This window comes from Strix aluco, chromosome 7, assembly GCF_031877795.1.
Source record: "Strix aluco isolate bStrAlu1 chromosome 7, bStrAlu1.hap1, whole genome shotgun sequence".
Lineage (NCBI taxonomy): Eukaryota > Metazoa > Chordata > Aves > Strigiformes > Strigidae > Strix > Strix aluco.
This window is the reverse complement of record NC_133937.1, coordinates 4453763-4480357: the sequence shown is the minus strand read 5'-3', so window position 1 is coordinate 4480357 and position 26595 is coordinate 4453763. Positions and strand designations below refer to the sequence as shown.

General features: G+C 56.0%; 1 protein-coding gene across 2 annotated transcripts; it reads right to left on the bottom strand.

The window, feature by feature from the left end:
- Positions 1 to 4557: 4557 nt before the first annotated feature.
- Positions 4558 to 12873, bottom strand: CHST3 (carbohydrate sulfotransferase 3). Of its 2 annotated transcripts, none has more exons than XM_074830001.1 (3): positions 12798 to 12873; positions 5938 to 6172; positions 4558 to 5788 (listed from the first exon to the last, which is right to left on the bottom strand). In XM_074830001.1, the coding sequence occupies exons 2-3, from the start codon at positions 6072 to 6074 to the stop codon at positions 4558 to 4560; spliced, it is 1368 nt and encodes a 455-aa protein (XP_074686102.1). In that variant the 5' UTR covers positions 6075 to 6172; positions 12798 to 12873. The 2 variants fall into 2 exon arrangements, with proteins under 2 accessions (XP_074686102.1, XP_074686101.1); XM_074830000.1 differs by lacking the exon at positions 12798 to 12873 and adding an exon at positions 6544 to 6625.
- Between the last annotated feature and the right edge of the window lie 13722 nt (positions 12874 to 26595).

Genomic DNA, 26595 nt, shown 5'->3' with positions numbered 1-26595 from the left:
AATCAGCTTTATCCAGCTTAGCCGACTGGCTATAAGGATTGCAAAGACCTCTCTGGCAAGGCTCTGCTCCTGTGGCAGAGGAGCCCGTGGCTCAGCAGTGGGGTGGCACCTTTCTCTTGCGGGACAACACAGAGAGAGGTTTTGTGGCCTTAATCCGTATGGGGTGGTAGAGAAGCAGGAAGTATGTCAGTGGTTGGGTTTTCCTCAAGAAAAGGAAGGGAGAGGGTTTGAGCAAGATCCTTCGCTCTTGGGGCAGGTTTTGAGAAAGAACAGCTTTTACTCCCAAATTGTGGGGAGTTTTCTCCCCCTGTCCCCCCAGGATTTCATTACAGTGAAAGCACAGCGTATAATAAAACTGTGTCCTTAAAAAAATCAGTCTCATAGACAGGCAGCCTTTGTCCGAAGGTGTAATTACAGGATAAATATGGGATGCAGACCAAGAAATGTGGTCTGGTCAGGCATGCAGTCTCTTAAAAAAACACAACAGAAAACAAGGCTGTCATTTAATGCTGAAATGTCCACGTGTGCTGCAGCCCCCGGTCCCTCGCTGGCCCGCGGGTCTCCCCGCCGCCCCGGGGTTCGGGTGATGAGCCGTAGCCACGCACCAGCTCCCTCTGGGCACCGCACCGAGCCCCGCAATGGAGTGAAGGGCGAGGGCAGATCTGGCCTCAGCAGAAGCCAGCGGGGCTGGGTGAGGGCACACGATTGCTTGGGTGATGGGTTTCTCTCCAACCCTGGTGCAGAAATCCCATCTGGTGGGGCTGCGAGGGGACACGGGGGATTAGCTCCTCCGATCCCATTAAATGGAGCTGGAGCAAGCGAGAAGAAGGGGGTGGGGGTCAGGACGGCTGGCAGAGCAGCCATGAGTTCTGATGCTTGGGACAAACCTCATGCCAAGCTGGAAAAAGGCCTTTTTAAGCATTTCTGTGGGCCAGCCTGGCAGCTTGGCCTCATGGCCTGGCAGACATCCACCGTGCCAGCTGCTGGTAGCAGTTTGCCACCTCGGCCATGCGTTAAACAGCACGGTGTCTAAGGTGGTGTTTCAGAGACCTGTCTGCCTCAACTGCTGTCTTACTTGGTGGGCACCGGCATCTTCTGACTCAACGGCAAGCCCAGCAACACCAGTATGGCCCCAGTGAGCCCTGAGTGTCTCCGAGAGGGAGGCAGAGAAACAGCAGGGTGTACCTGCCGTCCAAAGTCAAGTCTGGATTAGACTGGTGGAGGGAAGCATTAACCAGAAAGATCCCATTTAGAGGGAAACAGTACATAATTTATGAAAGCTCTCACTGGTGCTACATCATCTCATGTCACCTGCAATAACCCCAGGGAGGAGAAGCAGGCTTTGGCTGGTGGCCCAGTCCAACGGGACACGTGTCCCCTTGCTGCTCTGGGTCACTTGCAGAAAATGTCTCTCTGGTGACAACAAGTATCACCACAATGTGCCCAAATTCCCACCAATGTGGCAGGCTGAGCGGGTGAGCCTGGAGGCAGCACAGCTGCAGGCACTGACCTGCTCAGGGCGGGTAATAGAAGGGGCGGGAGCAGCCTTGGGCTGGGGAAGCAAGGCATGGGAGTGGGGGGTTCTTTTATTTGTTTGCTTGGTTTAAGGCAAGCCTGATCCTTTTGGGAGCTGTTTTATTTTGGAAAGCTTGAATCCCTTGAAAAGAGGATGGGTTTCTTTGGCACTGGTGTGGACGGAGGAAGGGTGAGGCTGCATCTGTGGTAGTCCCTGCTGTGAGCTTCCTGCGTGGCCTGTCTGAATGCAGGTATGTCCTTGCTCTAAGGCACTGCCTCTTGCTGTGGCTTTCCCAATACCTGCTTTTTCCCCCAAATCCATGTCTTTCCTCCTATAAGGAAGGACCGGGACAAGGCCTGGCAGTGGCTGGGGCAGGGTGAGCAGGAGGTGCCCCCCCTGGGAAAACAAACCTCCCCCCAGGCATCACAGGGAGAAATCAGCTGCTTTAGTCTTGAAAGCAGCCGTGTGTCCCTCCCTCACGGCTTCCCAATGCATGTGGAACCGCGTGGGAGTCCCGGCTCTGCGGGTTTAATGGGAGCAATTAGTCCCTGCAGAAATCTGCATGGGTCGGGGGCGCGTTTTCTTTCTGTCCTGTGACATTTTTGATGGGAAGCTGGAGGGTGTCCAGGAAGAAATGCTTGTGCTTAGCTAGAAATGACAGGCTGGAGCCAGCCGGGGCCGAGGCCATGCAGGCAGCACAGGTAAGAACGGGTGGTTGTCACCGTCCCCGCTGGCCTCAGCTCTGCCCAGTTCCCCCTGCCCTCGCCGCTTGCTTTGTACTTCCATTTATTTGTCTGTCCTTCCCCCTAGCCCTTGCTTTGTCCAAGCCCCGAGGCTCCTCTGTGCAGGGTGGCACAGGAAGGGGCAGGGAACACCAGGCACCCCTCTGGTGTCCCCTTCCCAGCTCTGGCAGCTGAGCAGCTGTTTAGCCCTCCTGCTGTTTTGCAAACCAACAATTTAAACTTTGCTTTGCAAAAGCTGACCTAATGGGTACTTTTGCAGTAGCGCAGGAGAGGCGTTTGCCCTGCATCCAGCCACGTTCCCCCTTGTGCTGACCGAGCTCCGTGGACTTTTCCTGGCATGCAGCCGTGGGGTATCCAGCTGACCTCAGCGACCCCGCCGCTTTCCCGGCGGGAAGCCTCCAAACAAAACCTGATTCACTCTGCAAACCCCAGGCCGCTTAGCGAGGCCGAGAGCTGCCTGTGAGACAGGGAGGGGGCTGACGGCTCTCCATCATCTGCAAGTGAGGAGGGTATCGCCCACGCTCCTCAGTACAAAGAAAACCCCACTTTTGCACCCTCTCCCCAGCCGGTTGGCGTCGAGCACCCTGAATTCACACCTTGAGGCCAGATGCTCCCCGGCGAGCGAGGCAGCCGTGCTCGGAAAACCTCCCCAGCCGGCGCGGGCGGGCGGGCGGCCGCCCAGGGCTCCGGCGTGGCTGCTCCCCACCGACCGGCCCCGCGCTCCTCAATGCTGCCTCTGTTCTCCCTCTTGGGTCAAAAACGCGGCTTTTGTGAGCTCGCCCCAGCCGCGGCTCGTCGCCGGAGCCCCGGCGCGTTCCTCCCGGCCGCCCTCCGCCGGCAGAAAGACAGCCCAGCTGCGGCCAGCCGCCGCTGCTGCATGATTTTACTTATTTATTTTTGCTTTTGGCCAACAGCTCTGGCTGGGGAGAGGCGACGTGGGGCTGCTGGCTGCTCCTGGGGGGCAGTGGGAACCCCTCAGGGCTCCCCCAGCAAGTCTCTGGCACAGACAACCACTACCCTTAACCGAAATGCCTGGCTTCTCCCTCGGGTGGCTGCCGTAACCCAAAATACATGGGGAGTAAAAGGATGTGCTGCACAGTGAGCTAAAAATAGGCATTTTAATTCATTATATGTGAATTGGAGGGGGCAGGTCAGTGCCAGGCTGTTGCTGGGTGAAATGTCTGCATGTGGCAAACACCCTGAAAGTCCCCGTGCCTCTACCAGGTGTCGGTCACCCACCGATGCTGCTGGCAAGTATCTGGGGCTCTGGGGGGAGCCCCGGAATACCAAGGAGACAGGACATGAATACCAAGGAGACAGGAGATGCTTTGGACTCCGTGCTGTTGTATTTTTGTTTTTAATTAAATAAGTCCAACTGTCTTCTGGCAGGCGCCAAGGTTCCCAGTCGCTCCCACATGGGGTGGGTGCAGCCCCGGCACTGGCTGTGCCCCACTGGGGCTCTGGGGGGGTTGTAGCCCGTCGGTCCCCGGGGGCTCTCCCGGGATCATGCGGCAGGGCACGTGGTGGTCTCTGGCCGAAATCTGACCTCCACCACCTCGGTTCTGGGTGTCTCTGTTTCTTTGTGGTATGTTGTGCTGCTCTGATTTTTGGGCTTAGCTCCTTGACCCGCCTCCCTCTTTTTCATGTAATAAATAAATAAATTCACCTGGCGACCCTGGTACACAAATACACAGGAAGAAAAGGAGGAAAAAAAACCCCACCCCGCCCCAACCCAACTTTGAAGAGCACCAAACCACAAAGTCACCTCATTTCATTGCAGCCCAAGTGCCAGCCGGGGCTCTGTGGGCAACTCCTGCCCCGGCACGCCTCTGGGGCAGTTCCCAGTCCGTGCTGGTGTATGAAGGCACTAAACCAGTAAGGCCTCTGGGGCCTGGGTCCTTGCTGGCACCCCGGGGGTCTCATCCTTGCCTCGTCCTAGCTGGGCCAGGTGGCAATGAGGAGGTGCTTGGTCCTGTTGCCCTCTTTCTTGCCCTCACCCTCCTCTTCCTTGGCGCAGCCCCCAAGCTGGGGAGGTGGCCCTGGGGCTGAACCCCCGGCTTTTATCCAGCGCCTCTCACCTTTGTGATTTCCCCGTTGCCAGAGAAATTGTGTAATTCAGGCTCTGTAGGACCCCGGGGTCGGCTCTGCCAGGATGCTCTGGCTCTCGGGGCTGCCGATTTCCACCTGGCAGCAGTGAAGAGCATCTCCAGGAGCAGGGACCCCCGGGTCTTCCCCGGGCCGGCCAGGAGCACGGCCGCAGCCCCTCGTTCCCCCCCCCGCCGCCGTCCCCTCCCACTGTTACGTGACCCAGGAGGGCTGTGCCTCCTCCAGCAGGCTGAAGGAGCGGTTAGCCAGCGCGGCAGGGCTACTGGCCAGCTTGTAGCCAAAGAGGCGCATGGCCGGGGCGCAAGCATCCTGCACCACCTGTGCCAGCTTGAAGGGGATGCTGAACCGCCACTTCTCGAACTGCTCAGAAGAGTTTTTGCGGGTGGAGTAGACGCCGCTGCCATCGCGGGGTGCCTGCGTGTTTTTGCCGATCCACTCCTCTACTTGGTGGGTGAGGGGGAGCCCGGCAAAGCGGTACATCTCCTCCGCCTTCTGCAAGGGTGCCCGTGCCACGTCCTCGTAGCGTACCAGCATGTAACGACCCCGCAGCCAGCCCGGCCGCCGCAGCCCCAGCTCGGCCGACAGACGGATGCTCTCGCAGTTACCCCGCAGCCGCTGCACCTCCTCCTCGTGGAGGGGAGCCTCCCCTTCGGATGCCCACTTCTTCCAGGTCTCGTACTTGCCAGAGAAGGCCACCATGCGGGAAGCCAGGACGGCCCGGGGGTCCCGCACCAGCTGGATGATGCGCACATCCAGCCGAGGGTCCTCTACCAGCGGCTGCAGGAACTCCAGCTGCCGGATGCGCACCGTCTTCAGAGCCACGTGCTGCTTGCGCCGGCACGCCTCGGCGGCCAGGGTGATGTTGAGGGGGCCACAGCGGCGGTTCTTGCAGTGGTACTTCTCGAAGACCTTCTTGGCGTTGGGCGTGCAGACGGGCTCCTCACAGAGTGAGCGGCTCGAGCCGCGCCGAAACATGAAGGGCGTCAGGTGGCCCTCGGGTGCCGGCAAGATAAAGCTCTCCAAGATGTAGAGGTCGCAGAGGAGGAGCTGCTTGAGGACGTCCCGGTAGACCAAGGCCGAGCCCACCGCATTGGCTCCCCCCGGCTCAAAGGTCACCGTCCTCTCGATGTGCCAGAGGGGCTCGAAGAGGTAGAAGATGCTGCCTTGCTGGTTGAAGAACTCCCCCACGAAGGAGGAGCCGGTGCGGGTGGTGGCCATCAGCAGGACGTGCCGCCGTGGCCCGGGGTCCCCGTCACCCTCCAGCTGCAGGGTGATGTTGCGCAGGTGGGACCTCAGCTGGGAGAAGGCGGCATCCAGCTCTCGCAGCGAGGCCAGCGAGCCGTTCTCAGCCGGCGCCGGGCTGGCCTCCGTGCCGTTGGCCTCTGCCAGCGCCTGCGGGGACTGCTTCAGCTTGTCCGACACCCTGCAGGGAGACCCAGCCCAGCCTGGAGGAGAGCGGGACCACCCCTGCGTCCCGGCGGGGGGTTTCGGGGGGCTCCCGCTGACAGAGCTCGGGATGTGGGGGAGAGAAAGGGTGAAAAGCATGGGGTGGCTTAGGTACCCGCTCCCTACCTGGAGATGAAGTTGTTCTCCTTCTCGATGATGACGAGGCCGACGACAAAGACCAGCAGGACGGCGTACTTGCTCCTCATCTTCAGGCAGTGCAGCAGCTCCCGGAAATCCTGGGGCAAAGCACGTCGGATCTCCATGGCGGGGACACACACGTCCCTCCCACCTGCTGGGGAGGTGTCCTGCGCTAGCTGCCCAGCATCCTCTGCCTCGCTGGCCCTGCCCGGGGCGGCCCTGCCTGTGGGGAGAAGGAGGGTCAGCGTGGCAGTGGCTCTCTGCAGGCAGCGGGGAGCAGGCAGGGGTTAGAGGCTGGCCCTTCCCACAAGGGACGACCAACAAGGTCTTGACAAGAGCAGTAAAAAGGGGCGAGCTCCTCCCTACTGCTCCCATCCCACCGGCGAGGAGCAGCTGCCCGAAGCCCCCATCGGCTGCTCCCCCTCCTTCCCGAAATACATCTGCCCGACAGGACCCCTTGCTGTGCCTCCGCCGGCCGCCCCTGCCAGCCCTGAAACCCAATCCCCACCGCCCCGCCAGCTGCCTGCTCCCCGCCAGCCAAAAACCTGCTGCCGGCAAGGGAGGGCCCCCCCGGGTATGAGAGCAGCTCCTCACCCCAATCCATGGGGCATCGTGGCTCCCAGCCTCTGGAAAGAGCTACTCTGGGAAGGGTTGCAGGCTCCCCCGTAGGGCCCCGGCGTGGGGCTGTGCGGCTTCCGCCTTCCCGTGGCACAGCAGTGGCAGTTGCTCAGCCACGAAAATGAAACCCAGAGAGTTTCCAGGAAGGACGGCGGGCCGGAAAAACGCTGCTGCTGCCACCATTCCCACTCGGGGTGTAAAATGCTCCTGGAGGCTTTTTCTAAAAAGAAAACACCCCAAATGATGGTGCAGCTGCTCGGTGCGGGATGTAAAACCCACTGGGAGACTCAGCATCCACCCTCCCAGCAGAACAGACTTCCCCTGCAGCCCTCATCTTCCTCCCAGCGCCGACGAAATCAGGGTGATGGCAGGAGCTGCTCAGAGTTGCACCAAACCCACATCCCAGTTGGGACATAGTGGAGATTCTGGGGGCCAAAGCCACTGTTTGGGACCCCAGGACGGGTCCCCAGCATGTGTCACGTGCACACTGACACACGCAGAGCTTGCCAGCGCCTGCTACCTGGCCGCTGGTTCGCACGCCCGGCGGCAGGCTGGCCGCGTGGGTGATGCTGTTTGCTCATCCTGCTTTCTTGGCCAGACTTTCAGTGACTCAGGGGAAGTCTATTTAGCTTTGGTTTGGCTCCCGCCAGCATGACCCTGGCAACCTGTCCTGCCCCTGCTTTCAGGGGTGAAGGAGGGGGGAGCCCGGCAGCACCCCGTCCTTTGGGGGGGCCCCCGGGGTTTTCTGGAGGGGAGATGCCCCGGCTGAGCAGCGGTACCCGCAGCCTTCGGCAGGGTGTGGAGCGGGGAAGCCCTGCCAGGCATTGCATCACGCCCAAACCTCCTCAATGCTGTCTGCAGCCAAAATGTGCATTTTTTGGTGTTGTTCACTGTATGCCCCTCCCGCTGGGAAGGAGGGAGCGCGGGCAGGAGGAGAGGGATGCGCCCCACAGCCAGGGCAGCATCCCAGCACCCCTGGTCCCCAGCCCTCTCTGTGGGAGCACCAGGAGTTTCCCAGCTTGAGCAAACCACTCAGCTCCCAGGGCTTGGCTTTGAGCCACCTCCTTCCCAGCAGAAGCCGCTAAAAAGAGACACCCACACCCACACACCCAGGAAACCGGCGCTTCGCTGGGACACAGGGACCTCGGAGAGCCCCGGTGGCTCCCGAGGCCTCTGGTGGCTGCCCCTCAGTTCCCCCCTTCCCCCTGCAGCGAGCAGCACCAACATCCCCCCGCACACGTACGTGTGTGTGTTTAACAGCCCTGTTAGTTTAGTTTGTCAGCACACTGCTCCTCGGGGACAGGCCAGCAGCCGGGGCAGGTGTCTTTTGCCGCGCTCCCCCCCTGTGTCCCCCCCTCCTCGGTCCCACTCAGTGCCCCTGTGACGACAGGACTTGTCGGAGTATTTGAGCAACTGAGAGAAGAAATAAAATATACAAAGCCCTCGGTGTGCGGCCGCATCTCTCAGCACCCGGCAGAGCCGCCAGCTTTGCTGCTGCAAAGGACTTTTGGGTTTGTGGCATCCCAGGGAGCGGCGGCAGCGGTCTGCATCCCTGCCCTCTCCTCCCTGGCGCAGGGGACTGTCCCCTCACTGCCTGGATCACACACACAGTGGGGGGGGTGGCACCAATTGCTTGCTCAGACAAAATCCTTGGGCAAAGCCAGCCCAGGGTTTCGCCCCTCTAATGCCCCCAGCCGACCGACCACAAATGAGCCACAGACCAGGAATTATTCACCGGGATGACACAGAGAGCCATTTCCAGCAGCGCTGGCAAAACCCCTGATTCACAGGCCCAGGGCAGACATAATTCATTAAATAAACAGCCGGCTGCAAATATCCTGCGCGGGACCCGCAGGGCAGCGGCAACAGGCGCGGGGGCCCTTGCAGGGCTGAGCCGTGGGGCTGGGGGACACATGGGTGACCCGGCGAGGCTGGCTGGGGCTGCTCAGCATCCTAAAACTCTTCCTCGCTGGGGCCTGCCCGGCGCAGCCCGGCTGGGGCAGTGAGCGAGCCACAAGCGTCCCTTTGTGAGCGGGAACAGAGGGGCTCTGTGCGCCCCGTGCGCGCTCCACCGGGCCGGGGGGTGCGAGCAGAGCTGCCGGGGTGCTGCTACTGCCCTGGGGGGGCACCGCCAACTGCCACTCCCGCCGGTGCGAGCAGACGGACGGACGGACGGACGGATATCATCTCTGGCAACTGCAGGCAGCGGCTGGCCGATGCTCTCCTCTTACTCTGCACATCTCAAAGCAAGGCGGAATAATTTCCACGAGCACTAAACCGAGACACCCCCGGAAGGCGGCCCACGTGGCTTGGGGGAACTCCCCCGGCGCTGCTCCCTGCCTTTTCCTATCCCTCAGGCTGGGAATGCTTTTCATTTCAGCAGGGACGGCTACAATTCCCACTGTCGAGATGATAAAAGGCTTTGCGGATTTCCCGGCTGAGTCCAAGCCAACAAAGGGGCTTTTTCTTGTGGGTGGTGGTGGGGGTTTTGTTCCCATGCAAAGCTGCTCGGGTGGATATCCGCCACTACTAGCAAGTTAATTTAACCCTGCCACAGCAAGAAGGAAGGACTCGGACAGTAACAGAGATGCCAAATTGTTCAAGTCTGCTGCAGCAAGCCAGCTCATTGAATGGATGCTCCCACTGGTGTTGTAGGTGGGGTGAGAAGAGCAGCGTAGCCTCAGGGCAACGATGGCAAGGTCCTGTGGTGAGAGGAAGGAGGGAAGGGATGCTCTTGTCGCTCTTCTGCAGGGCATTTCGCAGGACTGCCTGCCTGGGAGAGTGAAGTTGGGGTTTTCTGCTTGGTTTTAGGAAAGGGAGGGTCTTTCACAAAGACTTGGGTCTCTCATCCCCCTCCTCTGGCTGCCCTGAACACCTACCGGGTGGGATCCAGGAAAGGAAAGACGCCTGCGGGCTGGCGGGGGAAGCCAGCTGGAGGTGCGACTGGATGAAGTCACATTTTCCTCCGGTGACTCAACAGGCAACAACCGAGCTCTGGACGAGGAATGGCAGCAAAGCACCTACTTGCAAGCTCCCTCCCTGCCCAAGATCCCTCTGTCCATCCAGCCCCTGCCTCTGCCCCCATGCATCCCTGCCGGGTTCCTGGAAGAAGGGAGCTGGTGGGGACCTGCAGCTGAGCTCGCTTCCCCCAGAGTAATTCCCTCAGAGATGCTTTGCTTAATCAGATTAACAGCGGCAAGTGAGCCAGCAAAACACAGGGATGGAACAACAAAGAGATAAGGCACAGGGGCGCTTCTCTGCTCTCCCCACCGCTCTTTGTCTGTAACCTGGGAAAAAAAACAAAACAAAACAAAACACCCTGAGCTCCCTCTGTATTTACTCTATCAACTATTTCCGCTCCCGACTTCCTCCAGAGGCTGGCCTTGGGAAACGCGCCACCGATGCTTCCCGCTTTGCTTTCATCTCCCAGCAATTTTGATCCTGCCCCTGGCTCTTCTGGCTCTTCTCCAAGGCATGGCACAAGCATGGAACCACTTTGGTTTGCCCCCCGGCACAGCTAAGGAGGCTGCCTGGGCAGGTATTTTTTGCTTAAAAACATGTGTATTCAAGCTAAAAAAGGGAAAAGAGCAGAAGTCGTCACCTCCTACGACGTTTATAAAGTTGCCTAGAATAGCTCCAAGTCTCATCAAATTGAAGCCTGGAAACTGCCCATCGGAGGAGAAAGTTGGGAATGCAAAGTCCTGGCTCGGGCAGTGTCAGGGCGCCGGCGCCTGCAGCAACCCCAGCCTGTCCCGCTGCCGTGCAGAGAAACCCCGGTGTGATGTGTGAGCGGGGGTCCTGAGCCCTGGGGAGGGCGGGAAGGGAGACACGCTGTCTCCCTGGCTTGGGCAGCCCTGCGGGGTCATGACCGGGGGTTGCTCCTCCACGTGTTCGGTCCCTCAAGTTAACACAGCGGCTGTGCTTGTGTCTCCTCCCCGTTCCATTCCCAGCTCTGCCCTTCAGTCCTTCAACCCGCCTTGGCTTGGTCCGCTGCTCTCCTCCTAGCTGGGCACCCCGGGCAAAGCCCCCCCCCCCGGCAGCTGAATCATGCAGGTGAGGGCAGAGATGGGAGGTTACGCTCAGGAGGAGCAGCAGCGGGCGTTGGTACAAACAAGCACCACTTAAACAACTTGTTCTTGTGCTCTCAAACTCCAGGTGCAAGAGGTTGTCTTCTGTCCACTATTTATTATCCCCCCGAGGAGGCACACTGAGCTCTGGGATGACCCAGATGAGCTGTTCTTGCTCCTTGTGTCCCAAAAAGAGCTGCCCAGAAGGGATTTAGAGGCGGGTGTTGGGCACAGTAACGCCGGTGACAGGACCAGCCCAGGCTTTGTGGCCAGGACAGAGTGCTCTTTGCTTTCCCGCACCTTGCCTGGTGCTGAAAGAGGGTTTTTCTCCAGACCCAGGAGAGAGGAGAGCTGCTGCTGCCACCTGAGTCCCTGCTGAATGCAACGGGACCTTCAGAGACGTCAGTGTTGGGCACGGGGGTGAAATGGTGCATCTGCAGGCGCGCCAGGCTGCGCTGCCCTGGTTTGAGCCAGACTGGAGACCAGCTGAGCTGGCTAACAAGCCTCTAACCTCGTAACCAACTTGCTGGAAACCACGGATGCTAGTGGGGTGGGTTTTGCAGCACCACCTGCAGCGAAGGTGTGCAACCAAACACACCAACCTGCCGGGCAGCAAGGGGGTCTGGGAGAGCAGACCACCGAGATGGGCAAGCCGGACCCCCCCACAGCTCTGTTTGCTCGGCGCCGGCGGCACAATGCCGGCCGCTGTGCGGGCCGTCGCCCCCCGGCCGCGCTGGGAACCGCAAAGGCCCGTCCCTGCTTCAATGAGCCCTTTCTCTGGGGCGCAGAGCCCGCGGTCCCTCCCACCACCCCGTGCTCCTTCTCCCCACCGCTCCTCGCCAGCCTGGAAGCTCCTCCGCCAAACCCACCCCAAAAACCTTGCTCTGTGCCCCGCTCTGCTTCCCTCGCGCCCTGAGACTGGTGTCTGTAGCCCTCCGGGGACCTCTGGGAGGTACTGGCGGTGAGAGATGGTCACTGGGGGAATAGGAATCCCCACTGCCCTCGGGGAAATGCAGGCTGTGCCCGGGTCCTGGCAGCGCGGGGAGACCAGGGGGTGTGAAAACGAGTCCTGTGCTGAAGCAACTCGGTAGATGTGGGAAAAATTGCAGAGTTAAATCCCTGTCCTGGTGGTGTCGTAAATCGTTGACTGTGGGGAAAAGGAGACACTTTCCCCTGGGGACTGAAGCCAGGTCGCGTGGTGCAAAGGCGGTGGGGTGTGGGTAACTGCCCCAAACGTGGCCGGGAGCGGCTGCCAAAATCCCCACAGGCGCTGAGTGGGGGCTGTGCCCTGGTGGCCCGTTCCCCCCCCAAGGTAGCCCCATGCCAGCTGGGGCCCGTCTGGGCGCCTGGGGCCCGTGGGGTGCTGGCGGGATGGCCGTGCCCCAACTCTGGCAGAAAAGCCGCTGGCTCCTGGTGGCCGGGAGCCGGCCGAGGGCCGGGGTGCCCCAGCAGCCCCGAGGCAGGAGGGGAAAGGGTGAGGACAACTTTCCAGTGCTCCATGGTAGGGGCTGACAGGCCGGATGATGCAACTCGGGATGGTTGTGCGAAACTCTCCTTTTCTCGACCCAGACGCGCTTCGCTCCGGACGGAAGCTCAGCGTCACAGATGGAGAGCTCGCCCTTATTTTATTTCTTATTTTCTTCCTCTTTTTTTTTTCGCCGAAAGAAAGCAAGGGAGCGAGCTGCTCGGGCGGTCCTGAGCCGAGAGGACTTTCTCTCCCAGGGCAAGGCGCCGGGCCCCGGCTGCCCCGGCCGGCGGGGGGGGGCATCGCCGGCGCTGCCCCGCTGCGGGAGCGGCCGGCCCGGGCCCCGCACGGAGACAAAGGAGCGGCCGCGGCCGGAGGGAGCACAAAGGAGCCGGCGGAGCCCGGGGCCGCCCCCGCGGGGGAGAACGCGGCCGCGGAGCCCCCGGCCTCCCCGGGCCCGGCTCCGCTCCCCCTGCCCCGGGGCGAGGCGAGAGGGGGGGGGGGTCGGGGCGGTGGCCCCTCCTCGCCCGCCCAACTTCCCGCAACTCCCCTCCGCGCCGGGAGAGAAAGGCCCGACCCCCGCCGCCATCCTCCCCCTCGCCCCGGGGGTCCCGCTCCCGGGGGTCCCGCTCCCCATCGCTCCCGGCCCCCGGCGGCGCTCTGGCCCCACCGGCCCCACCGGCCCCGGCTGCACCTACCCGGCGGCGGCCGCTCCGTGGGGCGAGCTCGCCTGGTCCTGCCGTGCGGGAGGAGGAGGGCAGCGGGTCCCCTGCTTTTCTTCACGGCGCTGTCATCCTCCCTCCCTCCTTCCCTCCTTCCCTCCCTCCCCTCTTCCCTCCCTCCCTCCCTCCTTCCTTCCTTCCTTCCTCCCTCCCGGGGCGGCGGCGGGGGGAGCGGTCCCGGCGCCTGGACGCGGGTCCCGGGGCGGAGCCGGGCAGGGTCCCCGGGCCAGCCTCCCCGCTGCCTCCCCGCTGCCTGCCCGCCGCCTCCCCGACACGCCGGGGCTGGAAACCGGGAGTTGCCGGCCCCCCGGGATCGCCCTGGCCTGGAAGGGGCCGCCTGGGCGCTGGGGGAGAAATGGGGGGCTGGGAGCGCACAGACACCCCGCGAAAGCGTCCCACCGGGGCCAAGGCGAGTCCCCTCCCGGGCACCGCGGGGCCATTCGGGCCGCAGGCTCCTGTCCTGCCCAAAGCGGGGTCACACCAGGGTGCTCAGGGCTTTATCCTGCAAACCTCCAAGGACGGAGCTGGCACAGCCTCTCCAGGCAGCCTGCTCGCTGCCGGGCTGTCCACGGGGGGAAAATGTTTCTCCTGATATCCACTCCAAACCTCTCCTGGCCCAGCTCTTGCCCTCCCACCACATGAGGAACCTGGCTCCATCTTCTCCGTGGCCACCTCGCAGGCATGGGAAGGCTCCGGCTCCCTCTCCTTATCCCCAGCCAAAACTGGCTCCAGGGTCAGCACCTTTCTCCCCAAATTACCGAATCCTGTTTTCTTCCCGTTCAGGAGCTGTGGTTGAATTTGCCCCACGCAATGGCCATACACCGTGGTGTGCCATGCCGGTGAGCACACGCCTGTGTGCCTGGGGAGGGCAGGGAGGGAGACCATCTTACTGGGAGCAGAGCAGAAGCTCTGGGGGACACCGGCTGTCACTGTCCCCGCAAGGCGGGCTTGGGGTCTGGAGCATTAAATCGTATAGAAACAGCTATTCTGGCTTACGCGCAGAAATTCATACAGCTCCTCGGAGCTCTGTAACGTTAGACACCGAGGAGCTGAAAGACATCTGGCTTTGCAAGCAGAGAGAGATCCGAAAAACTAGTCCTCATAAAAAGTTTCAGCCCTCTTTTGCATTCTTGGCATAGTTTTTCTGCTACGCATATGGCATAGGCAAAAAATGCAGGTTTTCTTGGCATTTGTGTGCGCTGACCTGCATAGCTCGTTAGTGGCTTCCTATTAGCGAAGGTAATGAGTACAGGTTTACGTGGAGAGTGCCAGCACCGTGCTTGCAGCAACAGTGGGTGTGTGCAAACGTATACACGTGTGTATTTGTATCTATGTAGAGATGTATATTAACACCGGGATGTTGTGGACCTGCCCGGTGCTGCCTGGAGGCGCGTGGGGCTCATGGCACAGTTCGTATGCCAACATCAAGGCAGGAAAGCCTGAGTGTGATGTTTATGGCATAGCCTCCAGCCGTCCATACATCCTTCTTCTACTTTTTCTGGTTTTAGCGGGCATCCCGCAGTCAGTAACTCTGTGATCCGGCTGCAGACAGGCACGGTAACTCCGGTACACCCCCACCGCGGCTCTGGCTCTCGCAGCGTCGCCGATGGAGCTGGGGCGAAGGGCAGCGTCTTGCAAACTCTGCCTAAATGAGGCAAAACCAGGGCTTGCAGGATCAGGCCTGTGTAGGCTGTCAGGTTAATCACGTCAAAAAGAGTGGGTAAGTCTGGCTGGCCACACACCGCAGGAGTTTCGTGGGGTTTTGAAACCTCGCGAAGCATTTTTAAGCAACTCATTTGTTATTTTGATCGAAACAGGGAATTCTGCCTCAGATTTTGTGGGCAGAAGAGATCCTGCTGAAAATATATCCTTAATATGTAAATAATTCTGAGATGAGGGCTGAGCTGAGCCCCGGGGCGCGCTCCCTGCCTGCTCTGGACACAGGCAGAGCTCCACATGGGGATCGCCTTCCCGCTTCATCAATAAGTAAAGCTGGCACAGGGAGGAACAAAGTGCTTTCTCCTCCCTGCAAACTGTCGAGAGGGAGGCGACGGGAAAGGCAGGGAGTTGTGTTTCCTCCGCCCTTTGCTAGCTGCAGGGTCACATTCCCTTCGTCACCCACTCCTCTTCCCCCAGGGGTAACAGACTGTTCTCCTTGCTCTCTGCGTTGCACACGCGTGTGTACACATGCACACACGCCTGCCGAGGCAGGGGAGTGGTCCCCAGAATGACATCAGGAGCAAGGAAAGGGGGACGTGTCGCTATAGCAACGAGGATGCTCTGGGGTTTCGGGGAATAAAGGCATCTGACGCTCATTTTCCACCCTCGGCCCAAGCTGATGATGTGGCGGTGACCAGGTTGGGCTGATTTAAAAGAGCCTCCATTGGTCTTTGCTTTGTTAAAGCCAGGGCAGCGTCTGCTGAGAAATCTGCCTGCGGCTTAGATGTCACCAAATTCTGTCTCCACGTCCCTTCAAGCACTGTCCAGTGGCATCTGGCAGCGGGACATGGTGATGGGGCACCTGGAAATGCTCTGCAAGCTGCAGTGTAAGGGACACCCAGTTCTCCTCTGCTTTGCTGCTTCCCCTGGAGGTGCTTCAGGATTTTATTTCCCAGGAGGTCATGATGTGTCTTGGAAACAAGAGACAGTGGAAGGATGCCTGTTGTCTGAGGTTATGAGACGGAGAAGGTGTCGTGGCTTCCTTTCAAGTCTGAATCTGCAGGGACTCATTTCAGATTTATTTCTTGTGCCCCAGAAGGTTGGAAACCTGTTGGCAACCTTCCTGCTGCTTTTCGTGGCCAGGTGCCCATGCCGTGGCGAGCTGCTTTTCAGCATGTTCCTTGGAGAGGTGACAGTGCACGGCTGGGGGATGACCTGCCAGGCACAAAACAAGATTCACAAACACCCCACTTTCCTTTTGTGCAAGGGCCTTTTGCAAACACGGTGTGGGAAACAATATTCTCCAGCAGCCGAAGGGACTTGTGTGTAGTGGTTTCAGGTGACAGGGCTGCACAGGCACCTGCAAATGGCAGGATTTCCCCCACCCCCCGGGACAGCAGGGCAGCTGCTGATGGGACCTGCTCCTGGCTGGGGCTGGGCTGGGGACCTCCTATGGCTGCATGAGCTGGCCTGGGAAACGAGGACCAATGTCTGAAGAAGGTCTCTGCTTTCTCTAGTCCTGTGGTTCCTCTAGTGAAAGGGATGGGGAACCTAAAGCCACACAGATGCTCGCACTGAACTGAAACGTGCAAGACGGGTCCTAGCGCAGAGCCAAGCCAAGATCCGCCTCCAAAGAGGGAGAAGGTTCCTCTCAGTGCCAGGGTGCGGGTGTATCAGCCTCGGAGCTGGGTGGTGATGCAGAGCCAGCCCAGAGCACTAAGGCTAGCTGTGCCCCGAGGGAAAAGCAGGCAACACCCCACTCCATCCGAGGAAGAGCCTAGTTTTCCAGCTGAGTGCAGTGTGCCTACCCATAAACTACACCTGACCTTCTCAAGAAAAGCACTCTCAGGTGCTTTAATGACAGCTCTAATGACTCTCCGGCTGTGGGCTGATAAGAGGGAGGCATCAATGTGAAAATCCTGTTTTTCTTCCAAGGGCCAAATGCCATTTTCAATCAGCTATCCAACAGTCCTTGGACTTTTCCTCTTGGATAACCTTCCCACATAAACTTCCCAAGGGTGTTTTCATCCTTTCTGCCAAGACTAGCCTGCTTACCAGAATGCAGAGCTATTAGTTGAAACTTTTCCAGACATTTTTTTTTTTAATTTTTTAATGATCTTTCAACAATGAACCACAAACCCACCGGGGTGTCTCACCCTCTCTGCCGCCGACAGGTCCCACGGTGTAAAAGAAAAAAAAAAAAAACAACCCACCAATCTTTGAAACGAGGTGCTTTAAAAGCGTCCGTCAGGCAGCCGGGATGCCATTAACGGCTGCCCGCTGCTCGCTGCCTGCGGCGGGCTCCTGGCGCCACCTGCCGGCTCTACGCCGGCCCCTCGCCTGCTCCTTTGCAAACTGGTGCCCAGTCTCCCGGCCGGAGTCCTTACTGGGAGCGGGTGCTGCCTCAGCGCCGGCTTTGGTTTGGGGAAGGGGGGGTTTCCCCTCTCAGGGAGCCGACCCCCGCCCCCCCCGGCAAGCCGAGGCAGGGGGAAGTGACCGTGGCCAAAGCCCGCATCTGTTTTTTCAGTTTCTCCTTCCCCCTCTCTTTTTTGGATGAAACAAAAAGCCTCCAGCTCCTGCCTGCTCCCTGCCCAGCCCTTGCCTTTCCCCCGTTCCTCTCTTGGCATCTCTGCTGCCACCAGGAGCATCTCTCTTAATTTTAATGCCTCTCCTTCCTGGAGAGCCCCGCCCGGGGGGTGTTTCAGACCAGAGCGATGGACCCGACACCACGATGTACAGCCTGGGTACATCGGCTTTTGAGGGGAAGGTGCTGCCTGCTTTGCCATCGAAGAAGAAAAAGCCAAGTGCCCCTGAAGTAGTAGAAGAGCAAGCCCAAAGAGCAGCCCTGTTGGCAGGACCCAGGGGCTGGGGGAGACGATGGCCAGCAAAGAGCGTGGAACGGGCGAGCCGTAAACCAGGAGCTGGAGGCTAGGCCAGGCTCACTAACAACATCTGGGCCTGGGGCCGTTAAAGAAACTAATTCTTTGCTGCAGGGGCGGCAGGCCAAGTTCTCTGCAAGGGAAACGGCAGCACGGTGCTCACCATCCGGCACAAGGGTGCTTTCCCACGGGCGGCTATTCAGGCCATCCTCTGCTCAGCAAATGAGCCGAGGAAGGAGTCGCTGCTGTCCGCGGCGAACTGATACTTGGCCAGTTTCTATCCAGTGTCTGTGACGGCGGCTGCTTTCTCGTGTTTGCTTTCCTAAATGTCCTCTGGAGGCAAACCGGTTCCTGCAGCCCCAGAGGGATTTTCAGTTGATCTTTTTTTCTGCCCCCCAGCAGGTATGCTTAAAACAAGCAGACATAATTAGGGTGGGAGCTTGGTGGGAAACAGTGTGGACAGCCAGCGTGCTTTTGACTGACCTCTGCGCATCCTTCCCTCGCTGCCTCCCGCAGCCCCCACACACAACGTGTGCAAGATCTTCAAACACCTCCGCTCTGCATTTTCTGTTCCCTTTTCAGTTCTGCTTCTCTAAAACTGTTGAGAGCGAAATAAAGAAGTTAGCTTGTTTCTAATCATCTCAAATACTTTCCAAACCTGCAATGCAAAGATTCACTTTGACATGATAAGAGCAGCCAAGCCAGGGGGACATCTGGCAAGAAAAGAGGCTGGCAATAAATAGTGACACTGGTAGAAAATGCCTCTCATGTCCCCATGCCGGGGACAGCCAGCAAGGCCAGTCTGCTGCTCTCCCAGGTGAGCAGGAAGCCTTGCACTTTCCGGGTTGGCTTTTAAAGTCTCTGGCACAGAGAAGAAAGGCGAGAGAGAAGAGAGCAGGGATCACATGCAGACTGCAAGTGTGTTTGTACCAGTGTCATTGGCTTTGGAGCTGCACTGCTGCAAAAAAAATGTCAGCAGATGCCTGTCAGCATCTTAGTAAGGTCAGCAGCTTCCTCAGCCGGGTAAAATCTGGGTCTTCCTGCTCTCTACAAACACAGAAAACTCCCCATCTGAGCACCCCACTTTCCCAACACACCATTCAAGGCAGGGAGCTCTATTTAGGATCAACCAAATAAAGCTCCTTTTGCCTGATGTTCACATCTGGAGGACTGATCCAGACTCATAGCAGGCTTTTCTTTCTGACCAGCCTGCGTATGAAGAGAAACCCCCTGCGAAAAGGAGTTGATTGTGCTAAATGGCACCAGTTACCCACTCTGAGCCTTAGCAGGAGTCTGCAAAACCATGACTTGTTCCATTTTCTCCCCTCCGAAAGAAGGATGTGAGAACCACCTTTTACCGAGTACTCAGCACCGAGAAAACCCCAGGGGTGACTCAGGTTTTTGGGTGCTCATCACCCAGTGTGTGCTGAGCTATTCAGCCGTGTTGCCTGTTGGGTTTTGCTTTGCTATGTGGCGGGTTAGTTGCTAAGTCCTCTTAAAAGTGCCATCGGTAGTGTAATACGAGGGCACAGGCACACACCAAAGTGTGTGCCAGAGATGCTCTCTGCTGCAGGGTGTGGTTTTCTCAAAACGTTCCCAAATGTTAATGAAACCTTTAAGAAACCTTAGGCTGGAAGATGGTCCTCAAGCTGAGTGCTCTCATTAGTGAGGTTTATTGACGCAGCTTATTTCCTTACCCTAATGTGTTATTTGTATCTCATCTTTTCTATTGACCTGCAATTTCATGATGTGCTTAAATCCACTTAAGACAGGGAAGAGAAGAGACCATCCTGTGCTCTCTTTCTGTCCCTGGCACATGTTCCCTCTCCCTTCCTTTGTGTCACTTGCAGTAACGTGAGCCTGCAAACTTACTGCTTTTCCTTTGCAGGGTGAGTTTCTAGTTGGATGAGGAGCTGATCAGATCTACTCAGTGTCAGTCTGTTCCTGGACAGGGCAGTGGCAGGGCCGCAAGGCCAGGGTGCAAGAGCCAGCAGGGCAGCCCCTTCCAGCATCCTGTTCAGACACATGCTTTCACTCTGAACATCGCTGTGGGCCCACAGAAACCTGATTTAGCCCTGTCTGGACAGACACACATTCATCCTACTCTGAAACACCTTTCAGGTTTGAGATTCCCCAGCCACTGGCTGAAGGATCGAAGCTCACTCTTGCGCATGACTGCTACTAGGTTGCTTGACTGCCAGTTTTTTTGGAGGGGGGTGTTTTAATTCTTCCCAGAGCTCAGCCACTGTTTGCAGAAGGGCAGATGGTGGCTTCTGACAATCCCCTAGTAGTCACACTGTAGCCTTGTTGGTCTGCTTACAAAAGGAAGATAACACCTCTACCTGGAAACCTTGTCTCTCTTGGTGATAACCAAATCCTTTTGCTACTTAACACACAATAAGGGTACCAGGACTTTTGAAGCCTTGCTCGAAACGGGGAAGGGCCTTTCCAACGAAGAAGCTGAAAAAAAAGCACCAGAACAGATAATGAACAGAGAAGTAGTATCTGCCCAGAAGCCAGGGGACTTCACTGGGATGTCCATAGGGTCAGCCAAGTCCTGCAGCTGGAATTCTGGAAGATCCACCTCTAGGAAATGGCACTGTTGCATCCTGGGAGCCTGCAAGGATGGGACATGCTTCTCCGCCTTGGCAGCTCTGGATGCGGTGGGTCTCATCTGAAGGGTGTGTTCTGGAACGAGAGATGGTGTGTGACACAGGGCAGGAGGCTCCTGGTGTAAAACCCATAGGTCTCAGAGAGAGAGAAGGACCAGGTCCACCTTGGAGATCACCCGCTTTGTGTGGACACCTGTAGGAGGAACCACCATTACATGATGGTCTTTGAGTGCAGCAGGAGAACAATTCGACCTGTTGGCAGGGAGGCTGTCATCAGACGGGCTGTTCAAAGCAAGCTAGGAAAAGATTACGGGGAAACCCAGATGCTTTTGCTAGAAATCACTATAAATTCCACATATCTTCTGATTGCCCCAGGCAGCATCAGGAAAACCAAATAAGAGCAAAATCTGTTTGCTTTCTAAGCTTCCCTGTGAAGTAGAAGCAGCTCAAACCTGATAATCCTCATTTTTATGGAAAAAGAGTTTTCAAATCTCTCAGGGTTAATTAACTCTCATTTGCAGATCTGTTAGCAAGGACAGAACATGGCTCTGAACCTTGTCCAACTAAAGGAGCACAGAGAGAGATCAGTTGCAGCTGAACAAAAAAAATTACAACCTGAGGGGAAGCAGCTGTTGGATAAGTTTTAAAGGGCAGCTGCAGGGTGGCCTAATGAAGGGAACTGGAAATGGGAAGATTCTTTTTTATCAGGTTAGTGGCAGGCTCTAGAGAGGTCCTGGGTCAGCTTCTCTTTCTCTGTCCTTCCACAAGTGGTGGATTTGACCCAGTGTGCTAAGCCAGGAATGACATTTGCTGTTCTTTACAGAGTGGTTTCCTGCATTTTTCTCTTTTCTCTGGGCTCAGCCATGCTTTTGTTCTGCAGCTGGCTGGATCACAGTGCCCAGGGTTGAGAGCTAACTCCTACGCCTCTGCCCTTCCCTGGGGAAGGATAAGAGGGGTTTTGTTTCTTCTCTGATGTTCACCATGGCAAACAAAGCTCAGCAGAATGGGGAGTTTTGATCTAGCTATTTCCTGGCTGTAGCTGAGCTTGTGTGGGTAAGTGATGCTGGCTTTTCTCAGGTCTGTGATTGACAAGTTGAGGGTTAAAATAAGCCTTTATTGAATCACTTCATTTTTGGGAAGAGGTGAAGAGCAAGTCTCAAAGACATACAGTAGGTGATAATCATGGAAATTGTGATCACCATGGAAAACCAGGCTGCAGGCTGGCAATACTTCATTAGTCACAGCACTGCCCATGGAATCCATAAAACATCTCTATCACCCTTTGTTTGATGTTTTGAGGAGATGTTCAAATGCCTCCCCAACTGCTGTTGGGCAAATGGTGGGAGGGATATGAAAGGGGAGGTTGCTAGTAGGGAAAGGTGCTGCTGAATTCTCCTCTGAACTCCAAAGGACTTGCATTGTATCTGTCTGCCCTACTCGTGCTGCAATCCGGCTGGCTTTTTTTTTTTTTTCCCCCCTGACGTGGAACATGCTTTTGCTCTATGAAACTGGAAGGTGAAGAAACAGTAAAAGAGGCTTGGGCAGTTTGACATGGGATTTCTCTGTCAGACATGGAGCATGCAAGGATGAACACTGCAGTGGGCAACTTGCTCCCAACCATTTAAACCTCAGACTTAGCTGGGACAATGGAAGAGGGAGATTGAGTCTCTGACTGTATTTTTAGCTTTTTGTACAAGAGGGCAGAGGGCAACTATTTAGATGCCCAAGGCTCTGGGTGTGGGCTGTGTGCCGCTGGTGACCCCAAGACAATGAAAGACCTTGTGGTGGAAGCCACAGTAGCTGGATTTGCCACTTCCCCCACTGTGTCCTTGTGACTTTGATTAATCCAAACTCACGCCAGTTTTGGCCAGTGGTTAGCTGCTGCTGCAAACTTCATTGAAAGCCACTGCCTGGCTTAAATGTCCTCGACCACGAGCGAGCAGCTGAGGCGAGATCACGTGTGAGGAGGTGCTGCCTGATGCCTCCCGAGTTTGTGATCTAGAAAAGGGATTGCAGACTTTGCAACAGTATAGTGACCAGTGAGCAGGCAAGCAGCGGTCCCTGTGTGGTCCCTGCCTGACTTCTGGGGCTGCTTATTAAGATCTTGGACTATACGATCTTACCAATCTATTCCCACTCTTTTCCCTACACACCAGCTAACACCCTATTTACTCATCCAAATTTTTGAGGACAGCTTACTTGGACTTTTACTTCCAGTCCAGACTCTTCTGTTTTGTACCTTCTACCCCAAATAATATGTTCCCTTCAGTGCCTTCCCTTTTGCTTTGGATAATGAGGGAAGAGAAAGCAAGTATTTCAACAGCGGAGGAAATTGTATGAAGAAAGTCAGGGGGACGGGTGCCTTCTCAGTCTGGTTCCTTACAAGAGCCCTCGTAGGTTTTTGTCCCCTGCCAACTCCTATTTTTTTTTTCTGCAAAGCCTGTAATACTTTGTGCTTTTTCTTAAAGCCATGGCTCCCAGAGTCCCGTGATTATCTAATCACTTCCGTGTGAGCTGAAACGAGTCAAAGCAGATTTTCCGTCTGCTCTGAAAGGGCTGGACTGAAATAGTCTGCACTGCTGAAAAAGCCTTTGGAGCTTCCAAATGTAATCCTTGAAAACCTGCAAAGCAGAAAGCAAAGAAAAGGAACTCAGCCCTGTATTTTGGAAAAAGCTTTTTGGTTTTGGCAGGCAAGTTTTGCCCATTTCTGGCTGACAGTGCTAAAAGCAAAGGGGTGGCATTTGGAGCTGCTGGTCCTGTGTGGAGAGCTGAGATGAGCCCAAAGACAATGGACAGGTAGAGGAGGAGGAGGTGGAAGATAATGGGGAATGTGTTTCCTTTTACCTTGGAGTGAATGCATGAAAAAGAGGAATATCGTTGCTCTGTGACACCTGAGCAATGCTCAGTTCTGCTCCCTGAGGACATAAATATGTGGTAGTAACACTTGCTCTGCCCAAGGGCTCTGTGAAGGGAAGATATTCTCTACTCCACACCAAAAATGACAGTGAAAGAGAGACCCCAGTGTACTCTCTGGGGTGCATGCAAACTCCCTGCGAGTGCCTCCTGTGGGAAGCTGACAGAGCTGTGGTCTTCAGTCGTGTGCCCCAATGCCACCCTGCTGATGCCCCAGCAGCCTGCCAGGGGATGCATGGTGGGTGTCAGCCAGGGCTGGGTGTGGTGATTTCTTCCTTTAGGCTTTGAAAATCCAAACTAAAAGCTTGCTTACTTTTGCAATGCCATCCTTTGAGAGGGGCCAGCTCTTAGAAATGGGCTGGAATGGTTTCTAAAAGGTTGGGATCTTTCTTTTTTTTTTTTTTGATAGAGGTGATGCACTAAAAAGCACCTTCTGGAAAGTGGTTCTTCTGTGGGATAGATGAGCCTGAGAAGAGCTGGCTGCTCTACAAAATGGTGGTGAGCTTCAATGCAACAGCACAATGCGACTGAGGGAGGGGGAGCAGTGCTAGGCAGGAATAGGTAAGGGCACTCTTCTGTTCACTCCTATCTTGTACTGCAGAAATCCTAAAAACCATCAAGCCTGCTCGTCTTATTGGAGAGGATTGTAGATCCCAGTAAGCAGCCTGAGTCACCTGCTTTGAATCTTTATAGACAAGCTAGGAAAGCAAAGAGGTAGTGCTTCCTGGGGGCTGCTGGGGAGCTTTTTCTCTGTTGTAGGGAACCAAAGGTGTCTTAAAATCATCCTCCTCTTTTGCTGGGTCAGACTTTTATTTTCTTGGAATTTCTGATATATATTTTTAAATCTATTATTTGTTTTCCTTTATTTTCTTCCTGGGTAACCTAGATGTATATTTCTAATGTGCTGGGGTTTTTTTTTTTGGGGGGGGGGAAGTAGGATTTACAGAAAAACATATGACTTTCTTTTCATAACTGGAAACGATAATTAAGCTGTTTCTCCTTCAAAGGTTGTTGCAGAGGTTTGGCCGCTTTCTTACTGCTTACAACTCTGAAAAGATGACACAATGAGAGCAGGAACAGGATTCTGCATCTTTGTGCATGGGCTTTACGAAGTGATGCTGCACTGTTGATTCTCCTGTTGATTTAGGAGGAATCACCTGCTTTTCTGGCGACTCTGTTGTTGTTCCAGGTCTTGTTAGTGCTGGTCAGAAATCCTGGTTCATGAGGGCAAAGCATTTATGGCTGCTGACTCTCTTTGTGTTGATTTACTTGGTTTGAAGTAACAGTTGCCCTGGGATATGGTCTGCCTTGGAATAGGGGTCTAATCCCCAGTAAGTAGTACCTAAAATGCTGAGGAAACCTTAAAACAAAATCCAGCTTGTAACTAAAATGTAATGCTTGTGACAGCTGACAAAGGAAACACTGAAATGAGAATTAGCTGCAGTGATTGGAGGCTTTATGTTATGCTTTGCTTGGAAAATGCAGTGCACTCGATGTGACCCCTTTTGATAATTAAGTTGTGGCTGAGCTGAACGTGGGAAGGAGCGTGGCCGGTGATCATGCCAGTGTTAATTGAGAGCTCTGCTGTGGCATAGCTGCCAAAAAGGGATGGTCCTCAACTGCTTTCACCCCGCGCTGCCACAAGCATTCAGACAGCGAACTGGATCCAGGTGAAAAACTGCCCTTGGAGAGGAACGGATCACTCCTAAAGCCAGATGGGTCACCGGGCTGGGCAGAGTGCGTGGCTGTTTGTGATGATGTGAGGGGCTGAGAGGCTGGAGAAGTGTCTGGTTGCTGCTGTCTCGCTCCCACGACTCAGCTGGCTCATCGCATGGTGCTCTCTGGGCTGATTCAGGCCACTGATGCAGTAAAGAACCATCTGCTTCTGTGAATCAGGGTTTTTTGCTGTGTTAGCAAGCCTGGCACAGGGGCTGGCGAGCAACAGTGCCAGGAGAAGGGGGACATGCTGCTGTTCCACCTGTCCTGTCCACTCCTGGTGTCATTGAACTGCAGCTTTGCCCTCGGATGCAGTCCCTGCAGCATCGCCTTCTCGTTTGGAAAAATGCTCTGATGCTTCCTGCTCTGAGAAGTACGTCAGAGTGGGAGCTATTTCTCTGCAGCCTGTTAGTGGTGAGGAAGGGGGTGTGTGGTGGGGAGTCTGTCTCTAGTCCTGCTGGGACCCACAAGCCAAACCATTTGGTGAGTCACAGGGAGGCTGCTCTTGCTTGGGCTGGAACAAACTTCAGATGTGTCCAAGGCTCTTCCTGAGGCTGCCAAGCTGTAATTTGTGGCTGTCTTTGTTTCCTCTCTGACAGCTTGCTGCAGTCTGAGTGGAAATGCAAAATGGTCCAAAAGCTAGGCTGCTGCAGAAAACACCTCTATTTGTTTATTTTTTTTATTTTTTTGCAATAAGAGCACTTCTCCCACAGGGCTGGCTGCGGCAGGCTGCAAAACCAGAGCCTGCAGGGGCCTCTGGCTGGCCTCCTGAGATTGCCAAACAGAAATGTCTCACGTGCACCATTTATGCAAAGTAGGGAATTGGGCGTGAGGAGGGCGAGGCAACGGTGGAAGGAATTTATGTGCCGTAGGCATGACAAAACCAAGCATCAGGCTTTCTGGAGCCAGCCAGGCTCTGGTGCCAGCCCAGTCCAACTGGTTGATAGGGGAGGCAGGGCTCCTGGATGGCAGCTCCTGGAAAGTGAGTCATGTGTTTTGCTGCAGGAGAGTCCTTGGCTGCAGCTTTCCAGCCTGAGGGAGGACAGAATCTTCCTACTCTCCTTTTCCATGCAGAGCATGTGCCTCCCAGAAAATGGGGCTAAAAATCAAGTTTAGGCCGGGAAGGCCCCCTTCTCTCCCAGCCACATCACAGTGACTCAGCTGTATGTGACTACTGACAAGCCATGGCCCTTCCTGGGAAGCCTCATCTGACACCTTATCTGAGAGGTTTATCGTCAGGAGAAACCCCAAATCTGAGCAGAATCTCACCAAAAGCGGAAGGTGGTAGGCAGACGGCAGACTGCTGCAGTTCGCGCCCTCAAGTGCGAGGTCTCTCTTGATGCAGTTGGTCCTCACATCTCTGAGCTGGACCTGGTCTCAACAGGCTGAGCTGCCCTCAGGTTTCCCACTCTTGCAAACAATCCTGTTGTTGATGGCAGACGGTCAGTGCTTGAACTCTTGATCCCAGTTTATTTTTTTTTTTCTAATCCCATTTTTAAGTGAGAACTAGCAGGCAGGATGGCTAAACCAGGAAAGATATGTCATGGTGAAAATTTGTCAGGAAGCTGCTGGCTAGATATTATATGCTCTGTACTTTGGAGGAAAAAAAAATTCCCAAATCAACTGGAATTGGAGAAGCTCTGGGGAAACCTGGGTTATCACGGGCAGTCTTGTTGCCCAAAATGAGAAAAGACTGGGGGTGGCACTTGTTATCTTGATGCTAGTCCTTCCTTACCCCTCTCCTTCAGTTCCCAGAAGAAAACCACCCTGCCTGCTGAAATAGCTCTCCTGTTCCAGACAGTCTTATTTAACCCCCCTTTTAAATATTCTTTACAAAGCTGGGTTTTTTTGTGTTCCTAAACTAGTAGCTGACTGCTGGTTAGAAAGTCGAGATGCCTTGTCAACACTTTGTGTGCACTCCTGAGATAAGAGAGGCATGCTGAGCCCTGCCCAGGCAAGGTGGCTTTAGCACCAGAGTAAAGGTTGCTTGTTTAG

Excerpts from the sequence above, each read along its gene's own strand:
- CHST3 (XM_074830000.1), bottom strand. Across the intron at positions 5,789-5,937 it reads GAGAACAACTTCATCTCCAG|GGTGTCGGACAAGCTGAAGC; the intron begins GTAGGGAGCGGG and ends GTCTCCCTGCAG.